This window comes from Schistosoma haematobium, chromosome 6, assembly GCF_000699445.3.
Source record: "Schistosoma haematobium chromosome 6, whole genome shotgun sequence".
NCBI lineage: Eukaryota > Metazoa > Platyhelminthes > Trematoda > Strigeidida > Schistosomatidae > Schistosoma > Schistosoma haematobium.
In genome coordinates, this window is record NC_067201.1 from 15,538,575 (window position 1) to 15,562,864 (window position 24,290).

General features: G+C 36.5%; 1 protein-coding gene across 1 annotated transcript; it reads right to left on the minus strand.

Moving 5' to 3' along the window:
• Positions 1-6,682: 6,682 nt before the first annotated feature.
• On the minus strand, positions 6,683-21,319 carry GNL2 (Nucleolar GTP-binding protein 2). The gene is made up of 12 exons (XM_051219462.1): positions 21,235-21,319; positions 20,984-21,200; positions 20,821-20,948; positions 20,689-20,787; positions 19,319-19,471; positions 15,104-15,262; positions 12,236-12,435; positions 11,526-11,676; positions 10,077-10,358; positions 8,736-8,885; positions 7,593-7,691; positions 6,683-7,042 (listed from the first exon to the last, which is right to left on the minus strand). The coding sequence occupies exons 3-12, from the start codon at positions 20,896-20,898 to the stop codon at positions 6,764-6,766; spliced, it is 1,650 nt and encodes a 549-aa protein (XP_051065575.1). The 5' UTR covers positions 20,899-20,948; positions 20,984-21,200; positions 21,235-21,319; the 3' UTR covers positions 6,683-6,763.
• Between the last annotated feature and the right edge of the window lie 2,971 nt (positions 21,320-24,290).

A 24,290-nucleotide genomic window follows, 5' to 3' on the forward strand; every position in this document is an offset into this window, starting at 1 on the left:
GTCAGTAAGTGCTGAATGATAGTTATGAGTCTTAGTCGGGAATCCACCTCATAACGTCTGGGTAATCCTGACATAACCGTTTCCACCACAGAGCAAGGCATGAATATTAGTGTATATGATATGCTTGGTGTTCTACCCACTAAAACTCTGCACATGATAGGGAGTGGTTAATATGGGTTCCCTTCTGGAACTGTACGAAAGATGCACTATCTGAAACCTTTTCTGATACTTTGAAATTCATCTAAATGTTATGCCCAGACTGAGCGATAATCCCTTAGAGTTAACCATAATATTCTTGTGCAAATAATCACAATGTTTCTGCCAATGAGAGCAGGTAAAAATGGGTTAGTTATATGGAGAAAATAAGTATGGAAAATTATACACGGTTTTGATTGTTATGTAATTATAAGGTCCATAAGTTCCACAACTATATTAATAATAATTATCCTTTGTTTCATGAGACATGCCAATTTACAGACAAGATCAGATTGTTCTAGATCATACAGGCTTCACCACAGTAAGTATATTTTATAAGTTACATTGACCACAGAATTATGAGGCACAACACTTTTCGCATATGAATGCAAATAATATTAGCAAGACTCGTATTGTCAACATGACAGTTGTCGCACTTTATGAAGGTTGTGTGGCGACGCGCAACTGACGGTCGAGAATAAATCCATGTGGAGCTCAGAACTTCTAGGAACCGCAACCTTAAGTCCTTCTGGGACATCTGAAGCATTAATGGTGACGCTGGACGAAGTCACCCGTTCCATATACGTTTTCGGTGGCATATCTCAAAGGTGCCAAGAAGAAGGGTAAGAAAAAGAAACGAGGAGGTGCAGAACAGAAAACGTCCGTGAGTCATTTGTGGTTGAATAGTTAAGGTATGTCTAGTTAGTCTAATTCTCTCTTGTTAAGATACTTTCTGAGAAAGAGCATCCCAATAGATTAAAGAAAACAAGCATAAATATGGTATGAATGGACGAAGAGCTGTATAAGTGAAGTTGGTTCAAAAAGTAGCTGGAAGTGTAAAATTATGCGTAATCTTAAAATATAGCACTGAAATCAGTATTTCAACTCATTTGTATTCTGATGGATTTTATAGGGTAATGAGTACGCTTCGTTTTTAGCTAATTGTCTAGATTTGCTTGTAATGGAATTACTCGGTAGGAACTGAAACCAATTCAGGGTCACAAATATAATTTAACGAGATATTTTGCATGGCAAATTAACATCAATACCATTGTTTAGTGACATCTCACTCGACCATAAGGAGCTGTAATTTAACAACGTATTCTGTTCAATAGACACGGATGGATTGAAGTTATCTCCCTACCACCATGTTTGTTGGTCAGTAAGGGCACCCTCCCTCCTTTTGTGATGTTAGGCCCTCTTACGTTTGTAGTACGTGTGAATATTGCTTTAATCTATGCTCCTTCTTGGAATATACTGTCACTATATTGTGTGAAATATTCTTAAACGAAATGTTTGATAACCAAATAAAATAATGTCCAGTAACATTTGCAAGGAGATTTGCACCAGATATGTTAGAAATCTGGCCATGTGACACGTGCGAGGCAGAGGATGAAGCACATACAGGGAAGCACATCAGTCATGTCAAACGGTGTTCAGCATGACTACGGCTGTTAAGGAAGGAAGTTGAGTAGATGGTCTAAGAGACATTTTGAAGTTAACAACAAGAAAACGTACAAATAAAGAGACGTTATAAACGAATTTAAGTCAGACATGTAAACCGTTAGATGCTTGAACATACATTAGAGCTAACATCTCCCCAAGAAATTTGAAAGCCCCAGGTTAATGGTAACGGCATGGAAATGTGTTGCTGAGGTGTTATATACTACGACACAATCAATACCCAGTGATTTCAGAGTAGTGGTGGTGATATAATTCATTTCGGTTACTAATCTCAATAACTACAAATTGCCACTTCTATACCCAACTCATGTCTTTCTAGAAAGCATTGAAAATTAAGACTGCGATACTAGGGGAAGGACGTTATAATGATGTATGGTTTCGCCCGGAATACTTTCTATTCCAACGAATCATCAATAAGTTTCAGTATTATGCTACACCCCAAACGCCACTACTTCTGGTTCGAAAGAAAAATGGGTAGACACCAAAATACGTGTGAAAATAACGGGCTGAGATATAAAACTGACTAAAGTGAGAGACTATAATGGTAATTCCTACCGATTACTCTGAATAAAACCTATGCAGTTGCAAAGATTCTCAGGATTGCTATTGTGGAAGTTATAGCACTATCACTCCCAATGTGAGTGACTTGTGATCTGTTGTATCAAGTTCATGGGTGGTTTGAACAGATACTACCATTTGTAACCAATACCTCGTAGACTGGTGCTAAAGAACCAATAATTGGCTAATTCTGATGAGAATGTTTAATGCGGAGAAATTATGACGGATATCTGTATAAGCAGCTCATGTACACATGTCTGAGGCATTATAGTGTTGAGAAAATGGCAAACTACAAAAAACCGGTTTAAGCCTTTATATAACGTCCAGATTGTTTTAAGTTTGTGTCTAACCTGAAGATATCTTGTATATTAAGGGAGCTTGTGGAGCAGTATTTGTGTAGATCGTCAACGTAAGTGGTTGTTCGACGATCTGGGCCTACTCGAGTTGAATGGGGATGATAAGACCCTGTGACTTACGTCGAAGTCGATGCTCACGGTCACTGCTGAACCTGGATTATGCGATCATGATAACCAGGCGAAAGGATTTCCTAAGTAACTGGCTTGAAGAAATAATTTTGATAGGCGACAAAAATACTGTCATTAACATATTACATAAGTATAAGAGGGAATCTTTACCTGATCCCCTATCCATATCAACCAGTTGATCTCGATCCTAAGGATGCCATAAGTATTCGGAGTTTGACAGCGCTTTAACCAGTAACACATTTTACAATCGAAATATGTCAACCCAATCAAATCAGAAGTCAAAAGAGAAGGGGTTCGAAGATATATTTGATAGAATATCAATATATCGGGAAGTGATCAATCTAAGCTGACTAGCGGTTGTAGGAGATGTAAAGCATGGCGTACCTACTCGTGATCTGGTTCAAATGCATGAACGAGCACGTTCGGCAAGGTGAGTCCTCTAAGACTGATGTGGTTAGCACCAAGTGTGGAAGACTTACAGAGCTATTGATTTCGGGGACTCATTTACCACTACAATCCTCACTGGTCATCCTAGATCTCGACCAACAGTGAAATATCGTCTAACGTGAAAGCGCCTCAACCTTATAGGTGATTTTTCCAGGGCTCACACACTTCTTTCTGGCCCTACATGTGATAGAGAATTTAGAAGAGGAAAGAAAAAAAGGAAAAGTGGACTGACAACTCAGTAAACGCATTGAGCGCATCGACATTTAACAGTGGAGGAAATAGCCAGCAGTCAGCAATAACATAAGCGTAAAATTAGAACAATCCGATAATCGAAAGAGGAGTTGGCAGATAAAGGTTCCTAATACGTAACATACAAAGGAGCTGAAAATAGACAAATGTAAATCCATCAATAGGGAAGAAGGTAGTTGTGTGCACACGTGGGCGCTATTTTTAAAGATTCGAAGTCAGAATGTCGGGTCGGGAAGGTGGTAAGAAAAAGCCCCTAAAACAGGCAAAGAAGGAATCAAAGGAGTTGGATGAAAGTGATATAGCATTTAAACAGAAAGAAAAAGAAGAGGCAAAGAAATTGAAAGACGCTAAAATATTAGCCGCAAAACCTGGTCCAATCGGTCAAGGGAACAAGAAAGTTACGAGAAAGTGAAAATTTGAGAGAAAATCCTTTGTATTCCTGTATATTGTGTGCATCTACAGTCAGAACTTAAACACTATTTTCTACTGACAAAATAATGTATAATCCGTATTGGCTTTGTGTATTTCGTCCATAATTCATAATTTACCATACGGTTGTATTTTGTCACAGTATGTCATTAACTAGTATTGATTTTATTTATTTATTCAAACACATAAACATTGGTGCAAGGAGACGCCAAATATATATGCAACACAATTCATTCTTTTTGTGTGAGGGCTGGAATACTACCCAGGTGCCCAAACCGACGTAGGTGGTTTTCTTTTGGGGACATTCCCCGAGCCTTTGATCTAGGGGTCTAATCCACAAGGCATTGGAGCTACGTCAAGAGATGCAGTCTCATGTAGTCGGTAACCAACAGTAGGTCCGTACTTTATTTGTTCTCCCAGGAGCCCATGTGCACCATTGTCTTGGAATCAGGGTTTTCCAACTTCGTTACGTGGATTCCACATCTACCAACTCGGTTACGGCTACAGGTACTCACTTTCCGTCCTTTCAACTTCGCAAAATCACCCCCGTCACGAGAAGGTAGTGAGTAGGACTTTCCTAACAGTGTCTGTGTACGTGTGACCATGTGAGAGCATAACGAGAGGGCGAGCTGACTCCACCGACCCCTGTCGTACCAGGGTACTTGGAGGAAGTGGCTAGTATTCATATTGCTATTTTCTCATCGTATTTCTGTGTAGGAGTTATTACTTGTCCCAATACAAAATGTCTCGTTTTTATTTTTTGCCTTCCGGTATTTGTGGCTTTGCTCTTTCTAATGTGCCTTAACGACCCCTGGCAACGTATATCTTACGAGATACTTCTTTCTGATGATGTGAGGCTATCGGGAACGTTTTGTAGTTGGAAGATGTGTTAATACTTCGTGATCTAATTTGTTTTGGAGGTCAGGAAATGGATTAACTTTAAACTTCGTAGAGTAGCTTGTCTGTGGGATGTTGTAAACCACACATCATCCAGATGTTTCAGTAGGGCTGTCGTTGGTTACCCTGCTTCCTTACTATCTAGAACCGTACTCCGGCGAAAATGGCTGTAGAGCCTATATTTCACTAGTAACCTTGAAGAACATACTAACCGGTTTAGCAGTGTGAGTGCATGTCTGATTTTTAATTCACCTTTGAGTTCGGAAAAGTATTTCTCATCCACTTTGCGAGGATAATACTACTTCAGAGCGTATCATTAGGTCAAATTGAGTTTCGAACCTCGAATTGTACCAAGAATCTCCAAAAACATCTCATTTAATGTAAGATAGTCAGTAGTGATCCCATGATAACCTATAGTATCGTTAATGTCCTTGGACATCACATGAAGCACAAGTTCGCTCTGTACGTGGACTTGAGAGGGGCTACTGGGAATGTATGAGAGATACATATCAGTTAGGATTGTAGTCAGTAACTGCTATTTAAGAGTAGTCAGCGGTTAGAATTCTTTACCCTTCGAACTGGTACAAGGGACTTATTTAAGAGATGTTCTCTCGACTTAGCATTTTTATCTCATTTTGATTTACCAGGTATTCCACTTCTGCGAAGTCCTACGTCGATGCGCAACTGACATGAAAATGTAGGATGTTCTTAGGTTGTCGTCAATCCATTCTCAAATAGTTCACATTTTTTAACGGATGACTAGTTACCAGCATCCAGTACTACAAATTTGGACTGGCGAGTAAGTTGCCATAAATCTTCTTGGTCTCTACAACTGAGTGCCGTATGATTTGTCCAAATTCGTTTAGTTTAGGTAGTGATCCAGTGTGTCGACGGCACTACTGGAACCAATTAAGGCCACCTTCATGGTTAACTCGTCTTACAACCACTGCTGTTTCCAAAAATAAATTTCCTCAAAACCTAATTGAGTACTTCTTGACCACGTGCGAATAAACTGAAACTTCACAAGTTAGTGCAGTCGTTTTCAGAGACTGTTCCTCATAGGTTCTGTCCAACCATACGACAGCCATACTAGCTTTCAACAATCTTGAGCTCATAAAACAGCCGCGAATATGTTCCTTACAGTCGATACAAATCTTCGGTCAACTTCGCTGTAGTAGCTTATACTAGGAGCGAAACATTGCTTGGTGTCACTGAAAGGTTATTTTCCCTACGGTACAAACCTTGGTGACATAGTACAATGAAATGACAATCCATGTAAATTGTGTTCCCTCTCCCTCCAAACACTGGCTACTATTCGGAAAGATATACCCCACATGTGATTGCAAGAATACTCACTTTTCAAACTTTTCGTTACAAAGCAGATGTGCTGCCAAAAGACCTCTATTTACTTATATGAAAGTGGGAACGCTGGTCCCAGACTTGAGCCTCATGCACAGAGCTAAGATCCCGTCGCCGACCTGTCTCAGGATGGCAAAATAGTATAATACAGTCAACAATGGTAAGAGGATAGATAGTTTGGTCTTTTCCTTTCCAGTTTAGCCCTAGAGCATCATTTGGCATCCCATGATATGTACGGGCGTGATACATACCTTAGAGGAGTAAGTGAACATACTACGCTACTAATTACTCCAAATAAACTTATCCTGCTAAGTGAACTTGGCACACATCCACAGTCAACACGCGGCGAAGCACGTTCGTAACATATAGTGGCACATAATCCTACGGTTAGGTGTGAAAAAAGATGTAGCAAACAATATTATTCAATACTGACTTGATAAAAGTTGTTTGAGGACAATGATGAACTTTTTACCCGCAATTATACAGCTAACTCTTGATTATTAGACTTATTGATAATAAGGTGACTAATGTCGCAGACAACTTGGCGTCGTTTTTGGTTACAAGAAGGAAAACTGCAGTCAGTTAGTGTCAAGAAGACCTTTATCCATGTGTAAAATGTATTGGTACAAAATAACATTATATACATAGTCGACCCTTATCCAATCTTAATATTTGTTTCATTAGCGCCTTTTATTAACCTTGGATCGGCAATTTAGTTTCCTTAGGTCTTGGCTATTACCTCCAGGACTTCTACCAGGTCGCTGATCACGGATTTCTTTGTAAAATTGACGGCCTGCACGATTTTTCTGACGTCGTATAGCTCTGTCCATACTTCTTTTTTGTTTTGATGTCAAGATCTGGACTGATTCCTTTGAAGTTGTTATGGCTTTAACACTATCATTATCATTAGTGTTTAGATCGTAGTTGAGTACGTTACTTGATTCCAACTCTCCATCACTCTAAAATAATACAGAAAACAAAGTGCTGATCAAGATAAAAATATAGGTGAGGGGTAAGGACGAACTTCTTGATGTAGTGTAAACAGGGCAGCTGAACGACGTGGAAATTGACACGATCCGTACGACAAGTACATATAAAGCTACTACATTAGTTTAACAGTAGCAAAACTCCAGGATATTCTCCGCACATTGTACTAATAAAAATATTTATGATAAGTATTTCCCAAAAGCCGATAGCGGGGAACGAATAAGATTCAGTAACAGCAACCATGAGTAGTCATTCGAGTTAATTGTTTTAGAAGTAAATTCTGATGTGAATGTATTAAGACATGTGATTCCTAAAGTGACATTGTTTTGAGCCAAAGGATTCGTCGAAATAATTAAGTTCAATAAAAATACAATACAGGTGAATGTAGGTAGTGGTTCCTTTACAAACAATAAATCTTACGAAGCTACTTCATACAATTTATAGTTTTTTTTCACTGTGATTTACATTACACGAGTCATTAAACTACCTGGTGAAAGCTGATAATAGGGAAGTTGGACTTACACAGTCTGTCTCGGATAAATCTTCTGCGAAACCGGTATCAGTAGAAGAAATCACATCAGTAATGGATTGGTCTTTATCTGGTACGTCCATTGATAAGTCCTATTAATCAGAACAAAATAATTTGAACAAGGCAAATATATTACAGAATGACACCTAATGTTAACAGTATGAGGTTACTTCATTAACTAAATCACAAATACTGTCTCTACTATAGCATAACTGTTATAACTTACAAACCTACATTAGGTTTTACGATTATTTCATCTTATCAACAGTAACTGACAAAAGCCCATTTATCTTTAAATGTATTTGGAATTATACTCAGGCTTAGTATTCCCCATTGTATCCGTTACCAACTAGTTCTTTCTTTCAACTGATTTTTATAACAGGGAGCGGAATAGTTAGTAGATTGTTATTTGATTATTTCATTGAGATTCATAGTACTACGTTCTTATTAGTTTTTTGACATATACTTGGTTTTTGTACTTCAGGCATGAAAAACTGTATTTAAGTTTGAAAGCTCCTTAGCATCACTTCGTTTAAATAAGAAAATACCGGATGTAATTGAAAACTAGTAGCCTGCTTTTCTTTCTTTCTTTCTCTCTCTTTCTGGGTTAATAACATTTTATCAGTTTTAATAAAACACAGATTTGCCTTTGTTTTATTCTGTCCATAATGTCAAGAGTCAAACTACTTATTCAAAACGATAAATTATGTTTAGAAACTTGAAGAAAATTGCGTTCGACGGTACCATGTATTAAAAGAAGCGAAGGCATGTAGAATAATTTTACTGCGAGTAATACACGTATCAAGTCAGGAAATAGGGTTGATTTACAACAATACATTTTATGCTTTACTCTCATTGTAATCCCAATGCATTTACGTTTAGTACTACCATTACCCACTTGTTAAATCCATCATAAAACAGGTTTATTAGTTTATAAAACATAAGATATTCCTACTTTCCATTACGTACAATCCTCTTGTTTATAACTTCTCAGTTTTATGTAGAAATGTGGGAATTCGGACACAAACAGCGGTCCTAATTTCTGTCTTTACTAAACTGTGAGAAATCATCTATATCAATGTAAATGTAAAATGTATTAATAACAAGATATTATTGGGGAAAATTTTTTATAATACCTTGATGATTTCTTCCGGATATTCATCGACAACATCATTCTGTTTAAGTTCTTCCGCCTCCATAGGTGGTTTGACAAAGTAGGGTAGTCGACCACGTTGAAAGTCATTCAGTACACGCTTAGCAGTGGTGTTTAAATCCGGCTCACCAGCCTAGTTAGTCCGTAATAAATATATAACAACAATGTAGGTGGAAAACGAAGTTAATTTCAACATCGAGTAGATTTTGCATAGTCACAGTCTATATGTGTGGAATATTCTGCGTAGGTGTAGAGCAATTTCAGAGGGATTTGTGAGAAGTTCCGGTACTACTTTAGGGCTTTCACAAGTTTTGATGGTCACTGTTCTAAAGGTTATTAGAATTATTTACAATTTTCGAATATTGATGTATATATGTGAAATTGCTTCAGTATATAACTCCGTGCAATTCGCGTATTGATAGAATTATTACTTGACCGAAATTTTTATCGTCTTATCATTTTTATTATTATGGGAAAGTAGTGCTCTAAAAATAACGGGAAGCAGAAACTAACCAACTGGGTTCGTCAGGTATAATGTAAGTGTAACTTTCCTCTATGTTTCATGTGCACGAAAACCAAAGTAGATATCAGACAGACACAACAGACTATAATAATCTAAAGCTTAGTGTTATAACAGGAGTATACAACATATTCGGAAAGAAACATAAGAAACCATTGGATTAAGTAAGTTACTATTCTAAAATAACAGAACTGACGTTAAGAAGTGTATGTCACACGGTCGGTCATAAGCAACGTAGAACCGATCACATATATATATTCGTTCAAGCTACCATACCATATCAACAAAGTAAGATAAGATTATTAAGACAAGTGTCAATGTAATAGAAGTAGTAACAACATCAGTGGTAATAGAAAGGATAAGCTGTAGACAATACGATTCAAAAAGTGAATTTGCTGAAAGATCTAAACGAAAACAAAGGTTGAATTCATCTACGCCACTGCAACTAATTCTCAGTCATATCACGGCGTTTCTAAACATTGGTAAGGACAATTCAAGGACGCTAAACCAGATAGTCTATACCTACCGATATGTCTTAGTCTGACAATCAGTAGCTTCGTAAACTGACAATACGTCTTGGTTTGGCCGCCCCAACTGAAAAATCCTTTGTTCTTTCATACTTCAAAAGCAAGTGTCATAGTACCATAATCACATTATCGATTAAGGAAAAAACGATAATTGGCAAGTTAGGCGTCGTAAACGAACAGTATTAAGTGACGTGTATCATAAAGGTCGGATTTCATAATAGGTTAATAAAACTGACTAGATACATATTATACAAAATGATAACAAATTTTCAATTACCTTTAGTAATTTACCACTTTGTCGAGCTAAGGTTTCTAAAAATAATTCTGGATAGTCATTCCATAATAAAGGTGTAGTAGAGGATTGTGATAAAATTGAATTGATATCTTTACTTCTTTCATTATTTACTTCATTATCCGTAATTTGCTTTTGCAAATAATTCTGAACATCGTCTGATGACAATGGTGGTAGATTATACTTGGCTTGTAGAAATTCTGGTTTAACACGTTCCAATACATCACGAATATACAGATCAGGCTGCTGTAAGTACTCTACTCTCACCTAAAGGGAAAAATATTAGTGTACAGTGAAGGAATATTAAATTTATAAGCAGCGGGACATAACATTTAAAACATTTCATACAATTTCATTTATCGGGTATGTCAAAGAACTGAATTTATTAACTCATTTACCAAGTAAGCCCTCATGCACTTGGCTCCGGAATAGACAATATTTGTAAAGGCTAGCAGCACCAACAAGTTGCCCAAACTGAAATGGGTGGAGCGCGGTTTGAGCCTGGGAATCGGTGGATGAGAGTCAAGCAACCTAACTACTGGGTAACTGCTTCATTATTTACAATTATAAATATGTACTTCCGGAGGGTAACTTTACATTGGTTTTCCGGAGAATTAGACACCACTAAAGCTGTTTATAATTTCAACAACACATCTCAATTATGCGGCACAACAACATAACTACCTTGATTGGTTCGGGATCTACGACCGAAAACGAGTTTTGTACACGGACAAGAAAGATAACCTTCCGAACAGAAATCTATCGCTAATACGAATGAAGGAGGTTGGGGCGGCCGTCCAGTGCTGCCAGGTTTTCAATGGCGGTTAAACATTGATCGGTTCAAGACTTTAAAGAAAGAGAATAGTTGAGGGCTACAATAGGCTTGGAAATATATAACGATAACCTTGAGATGTGGATACTGTACAAATAAATGTCAACACGACGATAGAGTGAGAGAAAAGACAAAAGCGATGACTGAATAATAAATGCTATACGTATTCAACAGAAAAGATCTTTTAGGATAGATCAGCCTTTACAATCTGTTGATTGCATAGCATATGTACTAGATATGGTACTGCAGAGCTTCTACACGTTTGTTTATGTGTGTGGATTCTAATGTACCTGCCTGTCTTGCTAAGTCATATACAAGGGGAAGGATATGAATGGAGCAAATGGTTTGTATCTGATAGAATAGCACTTGAAAGCCATCCAGAAGATTTTAATTATTCATTTACACACACATTCATAATACCATCAAAAGATCCACTACTTTCCACACTCATAATCCTCAATACTCATAGCAATAGTGTATTATTTCTTCAAAAGTCCAGGAAAATTTAATGGGGAACAAGTACAGAATGATAGGCGAACGCTTGGTTGACTACATACATTTTATATCAATCTATTTTAATTCACAAAAATGACATCACTTACAACTCCTTTCATAACTAATTCTGCTTCAGTATTACCATCAGGATAGACAACTCCGGGACAATCGATTAAGAATATAGATTTCATTAGAGTAACATACTGCCATACTTTTGTTTCGCCAGCCAACGGGGCGACATTACAAACTTTTTTATTTCTTGGAATAACAAATGCAAAATAAAAAAAGCAGTATTGATAAGCATTGTGTACTGATGACAGTCTATAGCTTAGAAGTTATACTTAGTAAATTAAGCGGTCGATATAAAACGCCAGTTTAAGACGATGGCCGAATTAGTTTTTATCCACCAAGTTTGCCTACAGAAAATGTTATACTACACTACTTGTTTTTAACCAAAATTAAAATCTTAAGTAATAATCAATTCGCATTCATTTTCAATTGTGTGTTCATTTATTAAGAAGTAATTTTCATTTTATCGTTTTGTACTAACACCATGTATGTCAGTAACAGACAGGAATGATTAAAAGCTGATTGAAGAAATTCCTTCATTACAAATGAACTAACGCAATTTAATAAATTGAAAGCGCCTACATGATTATACACTTGTGAATAATTTTGTCGACACGATGTAGCGAATTGCTGATGAGAAATCGAATTCGGGTGACACAGTATAAGCGTATATATATATATAAACGTAATAGTGAGTATATTTGTTAAAAAGGTACTTTTGAGAGCAAAAAGACAATACACAACTTACCTAAGAGCATTAATGATGCTACTTTTTCCAACATTTGGATAACCAATGATACCAACTGATATTTGTGGTCGTTCTTTACTATGAAGTGATGCCATTTGCCTTAAAAGACCCATGAGAGCCACTTTACCCAAAGGCTTAGTCATATCAGCGTGGAATATAAGTGTAGGATATTCTTCAGATAAGATAGCTTTCCATCGTTTCTATATGTAGTAAAAGATATAGCAGAAAATGTTCATCTGAAAAACATATATAAATACATATATTACTGTTGGCCAGAATAAGAAAACTTGAAACGAGTTAAGCAGATTGCCATTGGTGACTTTGAAAAGCAATGGTTAGGTTGAAGGTTATTTCTCACGACACATTAAGATTCCTAAAATTACGGATCGAATAACGAAAAAGTATTCCGTGGTGAGCTCAATAAATAGATTGTTATATGGTTCCAAAAGACAATCATGACTAGTACGTTTAGCACAAATCCCAGTGTATAGACAGACGAACACTAAGTATCAGAAAAGGGAAACCACTCTATACTTCAAATTGATCAGCATGAAGAAATCTTATCTAATAATAACACTGAGTCAGCTCTGAGTCCTAAATCGAGTTTCTGGAGTGAGAGGCTTCGAACTATAAACTTCCATATGTCAGAAGGATAAAGCCACACTGTGGACAATTCTTCCCAGGAATTTTTGGTCATCGACTTTTGACATGATAAAAACTAACTTCTATTACTTATTAAAAGTATAAAAAATATTAAGAAAACTTTAATTGAGAAACAATGACCAGTGGAATTCGGCTATCTCGGTTGTGAGGCAGTTATCCACAAGATAACATAGAGGAGTTTCGAAAATCGACTGTAGTTAGACAGTAACCTATTGGATACTGGCTTAGTGGTTTAAAAGTTATGCGCTTACTGTGAGACTTCGAGGTTCGGAGTTCGACCCCACAAGGAGCGGTAAGTGCGCACTATTGGGTAGTCCTATACCAGGACGAAACGGCAGTTCACTGCTTCCTGATATCAGCTGTTGGTCTAACTAGGCTCAGTTCATGATGCAAAACTATGAGTTTTATTGACTACACTCTGATGAATAATCAAGTTATGAATATAATATGACTAACAACAATATCTTTACAGGCTTAAGTGTTAACCTTCTCAACCTGATGACACGCTGAACTTAAAGTTATAATCAAAAAATGCTTTGTGACAGGATTACTTACTCATAGAATATTAGGACACTGGGATAGTTTGTCAGTCAAGATATACCTACCAAAAGTTATGCAGTTATTGAGTTGGATGCAAAACTGCAACTGGATCTATAGGGGGTCAGTGAGCACTCAAAAGCAAACCCGATAATTTATTTATAAACTGTATTGTACTTACTGCTACAGCCATCATTCAAGTGTAGTAATTTGCTGAATTCAGTCAATTGTTTTCAAGTATACTACAAGTAAGTCATAATGGGGATTAATAGTTAGGTCTTTAGCCAAATTTTCAGCATGTGCCATGAACACATCTTGTAATAATGGTCCTATTTATTTATTTAAACACCTAAACATTGGTACAAGGAAGCATCAAATAGATGTACGCCACACAAATCATTCAATTTATATGAGGGCTTGGATACTGCCCGGGAGCCCAAACCGAAGCAGGTTAGACACTGAATGAATTTTCAATTAGATATAAACAGTGTAGGATAGAATTTTTTCTTAATATGGGGTAATAGGTAATACATTTTAGTTTTGAAAAAAGGATAACTGTAAAGTAATTAATTAGCCAATAATAGCATAATCAGATAGAGTTCTATGGGATTGTTATTAACCGGAAGTAGACAATAATCAGTGGGTTGAACAACTTTATATTCAATAAAAGGGAAGTATGGAGGTAATAGCGTAAATAGGTTTCATTTATTTGTTTTCCAAGCTTTGAATTGTGAGTTGTTTCTTGATCTTAAGTAGTAACAGTTTACCCGAATAAATGGGTAAAATCTAAGCATTTTTTAAAAAAGGAAATTGGCTCAGATATGTCTGTAATAACGCTAACTCGTAACAATTCACGCGTCCAGATTAACAAATCATCAGATGTCTACTTGATGCTTTTAACCATATAGATTTTAATAAAAACTATCCTAGAATAAAGTAACAGAACAACTGAGACACGTACTCTGAAAAATCGGATGTTTATTTCGGCATTTTATCCTTCTTATCCAACAAATCAAAATTTTTAATTTTATGACGCTTTATTGTCACAACACAGTAATAAAAATGACATTATTTCGATGACAATATGGTGTAAGCTAAAGTATAATCCAATTTTTGAGTTTGACCGAAGTATCGAAAAAATTACTAATATCTAAGTATTCGGGCCTAGTGTGGTGATTCTTGTCAGAGCATCGAGCCACAATTTTGCCAACAAAGTATTATTATCAAATATAATTAACAGAAATTCAATTTACTGAATAAACGGAATACAGAGCATATTATGCAATACACAAAATGGCGACCAGCGGTATGTGACAAAATAAATTCAGGAGACACATCAGTATATACCCTTCTAGTTTTTTACAATGCAAAGTTTGACTTCATACATTATATCCATACTACCATTACCTATCATCAAAAATCTAGTACACGAGCTGTTCCATGAATCAAAACAACTTTTAAGATTATGTTTATTTCCAGATATTAATTTTGTAATGCAAAACCAATAATATTATCATGATTAGGTACACTAGGAGGGGCTGTATAGTTCAAGATGAAATTTCACTTAGGTTCAACCGGAATATTTTACTAAGACGCGCATCAGAAGAATTGCGATAGCATGATTTTTAATAAAGGAATAAAAATAGGAAAAGAATATATACAACCTACTGTTATCCACACAGGGACTAAATCCACTTTGTTGATAATGAATATGAAATGTTTATGTGGTTTTTCAGTTTTTAAGTACTTCTCAATATAAGGAGATCGTGTGCCCATTGGATCGCGCGCATCCAAAATATACAGTACAACATCTGAAGAGTCTAAAACCTAGAAATAAACATTCAAACAGTAAAAAATCGTTTAAAACGTCACACAGAAAATACACAAACACTTGGTATATTTTTAATATCTCATGATATAATAATGCTAAATGAAGTTCATGGAGCGGTGGCCTATTGGTTAAAGCATTTAACTTTCAGCCATTACATTTCCGGTCCGAACTCTTCTCCATCTACTTAAGTTTAGGCAGCTGGGTAGTAGTATTATTAACTTACATTTAGAGTGTACTTCATACCCAAGTACCTGGTGAAAGAGTTAAATTACTTATTTATTAGAGAGAGTTCTAGAATGATTCATTTATTATTATATAAACACGTAACATTGGTACAAAGCGGTAGCCAAATAGATATGCGTCACACAAAGTAGCTACCACTAATTTTGTGTGTGAGCTGACATACTGGCTGGATGCCCAGATCGAAAGGGTGGTTTTCTTAGGGGGCCATTCCCGGGACCTTTGACCTAGAGATCTATTCCACAGTACAGTGAAGCAACGATGAGAAGAGGTCCCATGGAATCCGGTGGTCAAAAATAGGTTTATACACCACTCGTTCCTATTATATCCCGATGGGAATAACGAATGGTAACTTTGAGGATCCATTTATGGACCAATACTATACATATATTTTATCGTTTAATTGTTAAGTAACTATACTATTCATATTCGTGTCTATTTTATTATGAGCTTTATTTTGACCTATGAACTAATATTATACGATTTGCCATCCTTAAGTTATTCCCAATTTATTAATTACAGTCCCTCACATTCACAGCCACTTTTGGCTAAATCTCGTGCAAATTTTGTTTCCTATTTTATGGTACGATGTGGTCTGTTTGGTTGGTATATAGCCCCAGTATGTTTGAAATAAATGATTCACATCGCAGGGGCTGAGATTGATGTTCTGAACTTAACAGGCAGGGATAGGCAGGAAGCAGGACCGATAAGGATTCTAGACTGCTCGCACTTGTTTTATGTGTCATTGGTCCGGTCGATAATCCACTGTTTTCTGATTGGCGGTATCCCTCCACTGTACATTAATGGGACGCAGGGTACAAGTTATAACAGTTCCCTCAAGATCCTGGAGCCCATGTGCACCATTGGTTTGGAGTCGGGGTTTTTCAACTCCATTAGATGGGCCCTCCGTTAAAGCTCCGGTTATTCACTTTTCGTCCTCTCAATTTAGCGAGAAGGCAATTAGTATGATTTCTCTGGCAGTGTCTGTAAGCGCATGACCATGTGAGAGCACTTCGAGAGGGAGAACCGACTCTTCCCACTTTCGGCCATACCAGGGCATTTGGCACAAGAGATTAGTGATAATAACTTAGCTTTAACTCTTTATATAGCTGAAGCAATAAGTCTCGAGTTTGGAAGCGTACATAAAAGTTAGTGATAAGTTGACCTGATTCATATTTGTGCCAAGCTCTATGTTGAGTATAACTGACTGACTTGATAGGTTTAAAAAAATTCGAACTGAATTTTAAGTAATCTATTGCTTGAAGCATCTTAATGTTAAGTTAATTACACACTGTACTACTTTAACGTTTAAGAACTATCCTGAAAATATAAAGAGATATATCCGAATTTAAGAACAAAGGCTTAGTACTTTTTCCTGTTAAACGGGGCATATATCTCCGAGAACACAGATTAACTTACCGACTATATAAGGGTCATTCTTGTCGGCAGTAACGCTAATACTGTGATGTAGCCATCCAGCATAGGTCAGAATCTGAGAATATACTGTGTACGTATTCTACGATGAATTATGTCAGTGGATGGAATTCTAATTTATGTGCTGCGATTTTATCAAGTGTACAGCGAAATAGTGATAGTATGATAGAGTAACATAAAATAAAGATGGGGACTGTATTGTGATTGCTTTTTTATGAATGGTAAGAAATAACAGTTAATACCACTTAGAAATATCACAGAAAGAAATAATTGACAAGGGGAACAGGAAACAAAATTTCTATTAACCTGTACTGACGCAAGCAACTAATACACATTATGCATATCTCTTAATAAGTATTTTGCTTTGGATTAGTTAGTGACTAAGGATGAGCACCACCCGACGTATGTTCTTGAAATATAACTAATCTCTCCCTTAAAACTTAATCCCATACAAGAATGACCATCCGATTGTTCACACGTGGGAAATTTTTTAATCACCGAAATGTTCATTGATTGTGGGAGAAGTGAGAATAATGTTTGAATGAAATATAATTACGTAGAAGGTCTTATAACAACCAGAACAAGATATTGGGTGAAGGAAATAATGTTTCGTTTTCTGTACATAAGTACATTTCAGTTCACTAACTCATTAATAAGAAATCCTTTTCTTGTTACTTTATCTCAAATGGCCAGTCTTTCCAACTCAGTGGTCTTGAGCGCTGTTAGAGTTATGAGAACAGTTACCACTTCCCGGTTGCCCACATTGTGGGAGGGTTCTCTGGAGGTACCTGAAAAGGAAATCGGGTTACGGGTGATCTTAGTGACCTAACAGCAGTGAGCAAGGGACAACTGCTTGGGGTCGGCCACACACGACGTTGTTGTGGGTAATTTTCGTGTTAAATTCGTACTTGTTGAGACCTTACCCCCGGAGACGGATATCCGTGGGATAAGGCGAGGTGTGCATTTTTAGGGTCGGCCTTTTCTGACCCCATCCCTTCTTGTGGGAAGGTAGCGCCGCTGTTATACTGGTCTGAAGGAAACACCTTACTCCCGTCACACCTCTGTGTAGTCAGCAGTACGACTTTGCCTTCGGACCTTGGGTTTGCTGCTTTTAGCCTTACTGCTCTTCAACCGACCTATCTGGTAGGGTAGAACCTTGAGGAACGATTGTTCCAGTCAGTATAGCTCGATTGGTTCATTACGATAAGCAAGCCCAAACACCACGTCAAGGTAACAGCAACGGTAGGGCTTTCCGACTGGAAATCACGAATAGAAATCGATAGTTGAAGGTCTCAGATATGATAACATAGAACAAACGTTAGCGACATAGATGTGATGTTCCTGTTTATTCCAAGACATTGATACTGTTAGTATAGTTTCTTTCTAATGTTTCGAATTGCGCTAGATCGCATTAATGTACTAACAGGTCTTATTATACACTGTAAGTGGTGATGCTTTAGGATCATGAAATAGACTAAATTAGCTTTATCGTTGCGAAAAATATAAATCTATAGTTTATAGGGCTTTGAAACAAACTAACAAACTGAATGTTGTATAATAGTTAAATGGGCGAGACTTTAATTTATGGACGAGCCAATCAGAAGCGTTTTAAAGATTTCAAGGTTACGGCGCCAACTCCAGTGCTTTATGCTAACGTACGATGGGTTCATAACGAATTTTGTAGAAAACATGATAACTGAGCGGCTATAACAAACAAAACGGCGAGACTATAATTTGTGAACGAATCAATCAGGCATAAGATAATAGATCTCGGATTTTAATGCGAAAGCCTTTCATCCTTTTGATTAAATAAACTCCTGGCATTATAGCTGATGTCAGTTCGTGATGAAGACCGCATATATAACTCCTAAATACGGCAAATTATGACAACTATCACGAACTGGATAATAAAAGCACCAGTAACACTGGTTGCAGCCAGGTACTACAATATATTCGGATGACTGGAGAGCGTACAGACTCCTACATAGGCTTGGTTATGTGCATCGTGTCATTGTCCAGAAGTAGCATTTTGTGTACTCAACAGCTGAAGTACACATAAACAATATTAGAACTATGTAGTCGAGGCTGAAAGGGTTTTTGAGACTTTATCATGGCTCCAGAGGCCGACTATTATGTGGCTGTATGGATGATTTCCTCTACTGCAGGCTTTACGATTTCACAACCTCAGAACCTCTTTCTAACCTTGACAAGTTTTTGAACCACGTATAAGAAGTGTATCCACTTTATTTCCCTGGTTTTGTATAATATATTTTTACAAACTGTTTGCCGATTGACTAACATTTTCCAAGGTCACTTAAGATTCGTTCAAAGGTCGTCCATAAATTACAGTCTCGCCGTTAAATGTCTTAGAAACTTGCCTTAAACAACTCATTCCATAGTCTCTTCGATCGACCAGCTTTGAAGTGAGGATCCTGTGTTAATTCTCGGACACCATCATCACATCGAACCATATGCTTATCATCCGTCGAGTTATACAAATACTGATTTGACTCAGCATGTTGTACAAGTGACTAAAGAACACGAAAATATTAAGTGTTAGTTGTTTGACGTGTGTACTACTGAAGGGGTGAAAAATGATTTGACGAAAATTACATGAATGCAAATAAGTTCGTCGATAATGTGGTCACGAACGATACAGAGTCACTCAAGAAATTATTTGCTTTCTACTTTTATTGAAGGATTTCATGATATCCTAACAAACAGGTAGTTACATCAAATGATAGCGCTAATAATCATAACATAATCAGTATCTTCGAAACGTTTTGAAAATCCAACACCAGGGTACTTGTTACAATAATCTTACCTGTCATTCAGTAAACAAGTAGTTAAATGTCTTCTTAACAAAAGATAGAGCAAAACTTTATATTTCTAATGAATTCTGAAGATTATTTGTATTGACCAGAACAAACTTAGTAATTGATGTACAGTCCAAACATATGTGACAAAGTTAAGTCAAACAGTACTTATTCAGCGTTGCAACAAAATTCAAAGAATCAAGGTGTCTAGCTACTATGAAGTTATTTTCATCAACTGAAATTAATTAACAACTAAAAAGCAATTATGTAGCTTTTTGTGTTAATAGAAACCTTGATTTGTTTACACACAACATTCTTAGTGCCATGAAGCACTAAAACATCATATAAAGGAGATGGCAATTACCTAAAGAAATGGTAAAGTTATGAGATAGTAACATACGCTACCGAACGGTAGCAGTAATTACATCCAGTTGCCAATGTGTGTTGCACTACAATAATCAACGACTAACGGGAAACCAAGGTATATCATTAGGTCTGAGGGGCCAGACTTTATCAGCGTACGGAAAAATGTATGCCTGACAGGCTGTAACAGCGCCGAATTCGTTTTACATGCAGTGCTACTACCATTGCCACTACGATGTCGATACCAATAAAAACTACGAGAATAAGACTTTCCAGTACTTCCGTCAACAATTGGAATCTCAAATCTTGGAAACCTGGGACGCCAATTATTAAGTGAATACATTCCATTGTGATCACAACATACAGTTCCAGCAACTTATATCAGACAATGGTTTGGTGATTTCTTGTTACTATTTAATGCAACTTGTGCATATCGCCATTCAATCATCCGATAAGACTACAGCGTTTATAGTTATTTAAAGAGCATTTACTACTTCTCGGGAGATCTACCACAAAAGTAAGACAGCTTGATTCAGAAAATAGGCAAACGAAAGACATAAATAATTTACCGACAGATCATCAAACTCCAACGAAGGTCTTTTGCGCTGTGCTTTATCCCCAAATACATAGGAATAGCTCTGTGATGTTAAAAGAGCACTTTTAGTTTTCTACAACATAATATAACACAAGTAAACTAATACCGTCTTCTTCTCATCCAAAAGTGATATAGGCAAGCGAGTTTGACGTAAAATGATTTCGTAGGGATTTCGGATCTTCATCGCTTCTTTGAAACTTTGTAACGTATCTTGACTTATAACACGTGTATTGCCTAAATACGCCTATTAGTTGCAAGAGCCAACCCACCAAACCATCGTCTATTAGGCTCGACCCGTGCAACTGTACCGGAGGGTAGAGTTGACTGAAAAGGTGCAGGGCGAACTATTTTCCCATTTTTGTTCCTACGTCAACATCGTACAAGTAAGCCATACAAACCTTTTGGCCTTGAAATTACGGTACATATTAAGTCGCTTAATAGTAGCCTTAGTTCGCATTGTACTTCCCTTGGGCTGTTTTTCTCTATCTACACAAGTGAAGCATTTTATTTTACACATTACCTGGGTTAAGTGAATGTTTCGCATGACTAATAGCGTTCTTAAATTTACATTTGACCATTTTGTGATGTAGTTCACGTAACGTGATGTTTTAAGAAACCCTCCCTCTAGTTACAAACTATCCGTGAAAAAGCATGCATATAGTGGTCATTTATTGTATATATTTTCTATCAGTTAATCATATTTTTATATGTTCATTTTTTAATATCTATAACCAGTCCATATGTACTTATGATCATTATCAATTTTCACTTTCCGCAACTGATCCTGATTTAGAAGTATCTGGATAGTCAAATTTATTTTCTCTGAGCTCACGCAGCATCTGAGTCATTGCACAGCAAGGTAAGATACATGCAATGCAACAGTCCAAACATATTGATCCACGTATCCCACGTCTGCGTCGAAACGATTTTCTGGAACACCCTAATATGGGACCCCAGCAACAACATGAGAATATTGACATGATATAGGCGTATAAGTACGAAAAAGGACGCCGAATTCTGGTTGTGTCTTTGACTATTTCCTCAAATGCGCATATTGGCATAAGACAAATAAAACAAAAAGTTCCACAGCCTTGAGCTGTACAACATGTCCCACATAGATTGTAAATAAATTTTGGAGGTTTGTCAACAGAGTCATCAATTCCTCCCATGTAATCGTTAGTTGTCAGTGCAGAAAGCTCACTAACTTCTCAAGAATTATTAATCAGGTATATTCACACAGCTCGTATTTATAAATAGAATTCTCTAAAGGTTTGAAAAATGGGTCGATAAATGTTGATTTGAACTATTTTGCCTCACGTGACTGTGGCTATTAACTCTAAATCAGACTTATATTGTCTTTATATAACGCAAACAAAGCATAATGTATCAACCTCATCTATGAGACCATGCCGGATTATTCAAGACTATTGTGATTTATGTTTTCCGGATGACTGCTCAATGTATCCGTGTATAAGTGTACATATCCAACGATATTTGTTAGATGAATTTTGTTGATGCTGAGCACTTAAGGAAACGACCTCAAGATCTGAAAACCCTAGTCGCTAAAAACTGTATGGCATTTGGAATTGTTGTCAGATATTTGATCACATGTTTGTTGTGAGTATATGGATATATAAAGACAGCAAGTTTGTTTGCTGATAGGTTCAAAGAAACTGAACGCTTACTATCAATTCTTAAAAGTTTTTCGTTATTACACTCAAAAAACGCTAATATTAGCCAGTTAATTAAACCAGATTAAATGTGGAACTGGATATTATTGAACTCATCCAAGGCTTTCTAATGAATACCATGGTCTGTATGCTTCTCATCATTGTTTTTTTCTAGGTAGGCTTTGTAATACGAAGCAGCTGACCATGTGCAACTGCAACATGATACTGGCAATGCACAATTTTTATGAGTACATACCTCTCCAAACTATAACTGCACAAATATTTATCCTAGCGTCATATCTTACTGCAATAATAAGTTAATTTTTCTTAATTATTTTGTATTTTCTATTTTTTTTACTAATTTGACGATACATACATAGTCGTTTATTCCTGTTCTGTGTTCATAAACACGCCTATTAAACTATTCGCGTATTTCACGTCTTCTTTATTTCTATTCCCTTATTTCCTCCATTTCCTTTTTTAAACTCAATTCAATATTCTTCTCAATTACACAGACCTGATTTATTATTAATAATATTCTGCTATTATCACTCTATTTTTTTAAATATGGCAGGCATAATGCTAACATTATTGAAACTTGTGTATTATTGCATTTTTGAAGAAACCCAAAATGGCTTCTTCACAACACTTATGTACCCATAAGATGTTTGTGAATAATAATAATAATAAACTTATGCAAATCTTTTGAGAAAACCATGAACTCCTTTGAGTTTAAATCTGAGAGTATAAGCCGATGTCTGCTTAATTAACATGTCCATCGTAAACCATCACAATTTGTTCTGTGATGCAGGATTCACGTGTTAAATGAGTCACGAAAAATTTCTGCTTTCAAGACATTTTTTTGTTGTGCCTGAATATAATATATCGGCTAATCTGTCTCTTCAGTCTCTGCCAAAAGAAAGTAATTTTAAAATCTTAAGTGACTTATGAAATCCTAATGATCTTAGTGTCTTCATGAGAAGTTGGATGACATAACTGACAGTTACATATTTACTATTTAAATGCCGACGAAAATGGTAAGGGTCAACAGTACTGAAACATAGTGGATAAAAACGGCTTGAGTCAATGAAACATAACGCGCAGAGATGAATAGACGGCATAATTTGGCCTGTGAAGTAGTGATTATATTCCTAGCACTTTTTATCCTGCCCTCTTGAAAAAACTGAAAACACAGGATGAACTGCACATCAGTTCGAAGTGAACTAATCCAGCGCGCCAACACAGTGTGATTTTAGCATAGGGGCATGTAATTTAGTCAGTTTCATCATTCTGAAAGTTACAAAGCCTTTTATTATTTTTAGTTTTAATTAAGGTCTCTTACGTTTATTCTTTATCTTCCATTACTCATCACCATAAGTGTGCTGACCAGTATTCACAGGTATTTATATAACAATAATGAGGGAGATATTTAGGTTACTGGTTACTGATGAGACATAATCTAAGTATCTGGGAGCTCGAAATATTTACGATCCGACCATTCGAAAGCACAGAAGATTGTATTCAGCAAAGCTTCTTAGGGAGTCCATGGAGTACCCTAAACGCTTATATTCATAAATTAACCAGGGGAATAAGAGAAAATGCAGAATCCCAGCACGATGATAAAACAGTATTAATACATCACTAGAGGGGAGCGATCATGGTAAATTCCAGGTATCCTCAAATTACTTTAGAAATGTATATACTGTGAAGATGCTCCTCCTCTCGATTCATACAACTTCCTCCATACGCACTCTGGACAGTGACTCCTAAAGAACTCGATGTTTTGGGTCTGCTAAGTATGCTTAATTTAAGTAAATCGGTGGTACCCGATGAAACGCATTCTAAGTTGTTGAAGGAATTAGAATATTTTTTCTCAAATTTACTAAGCATATGTTTAAATATATGT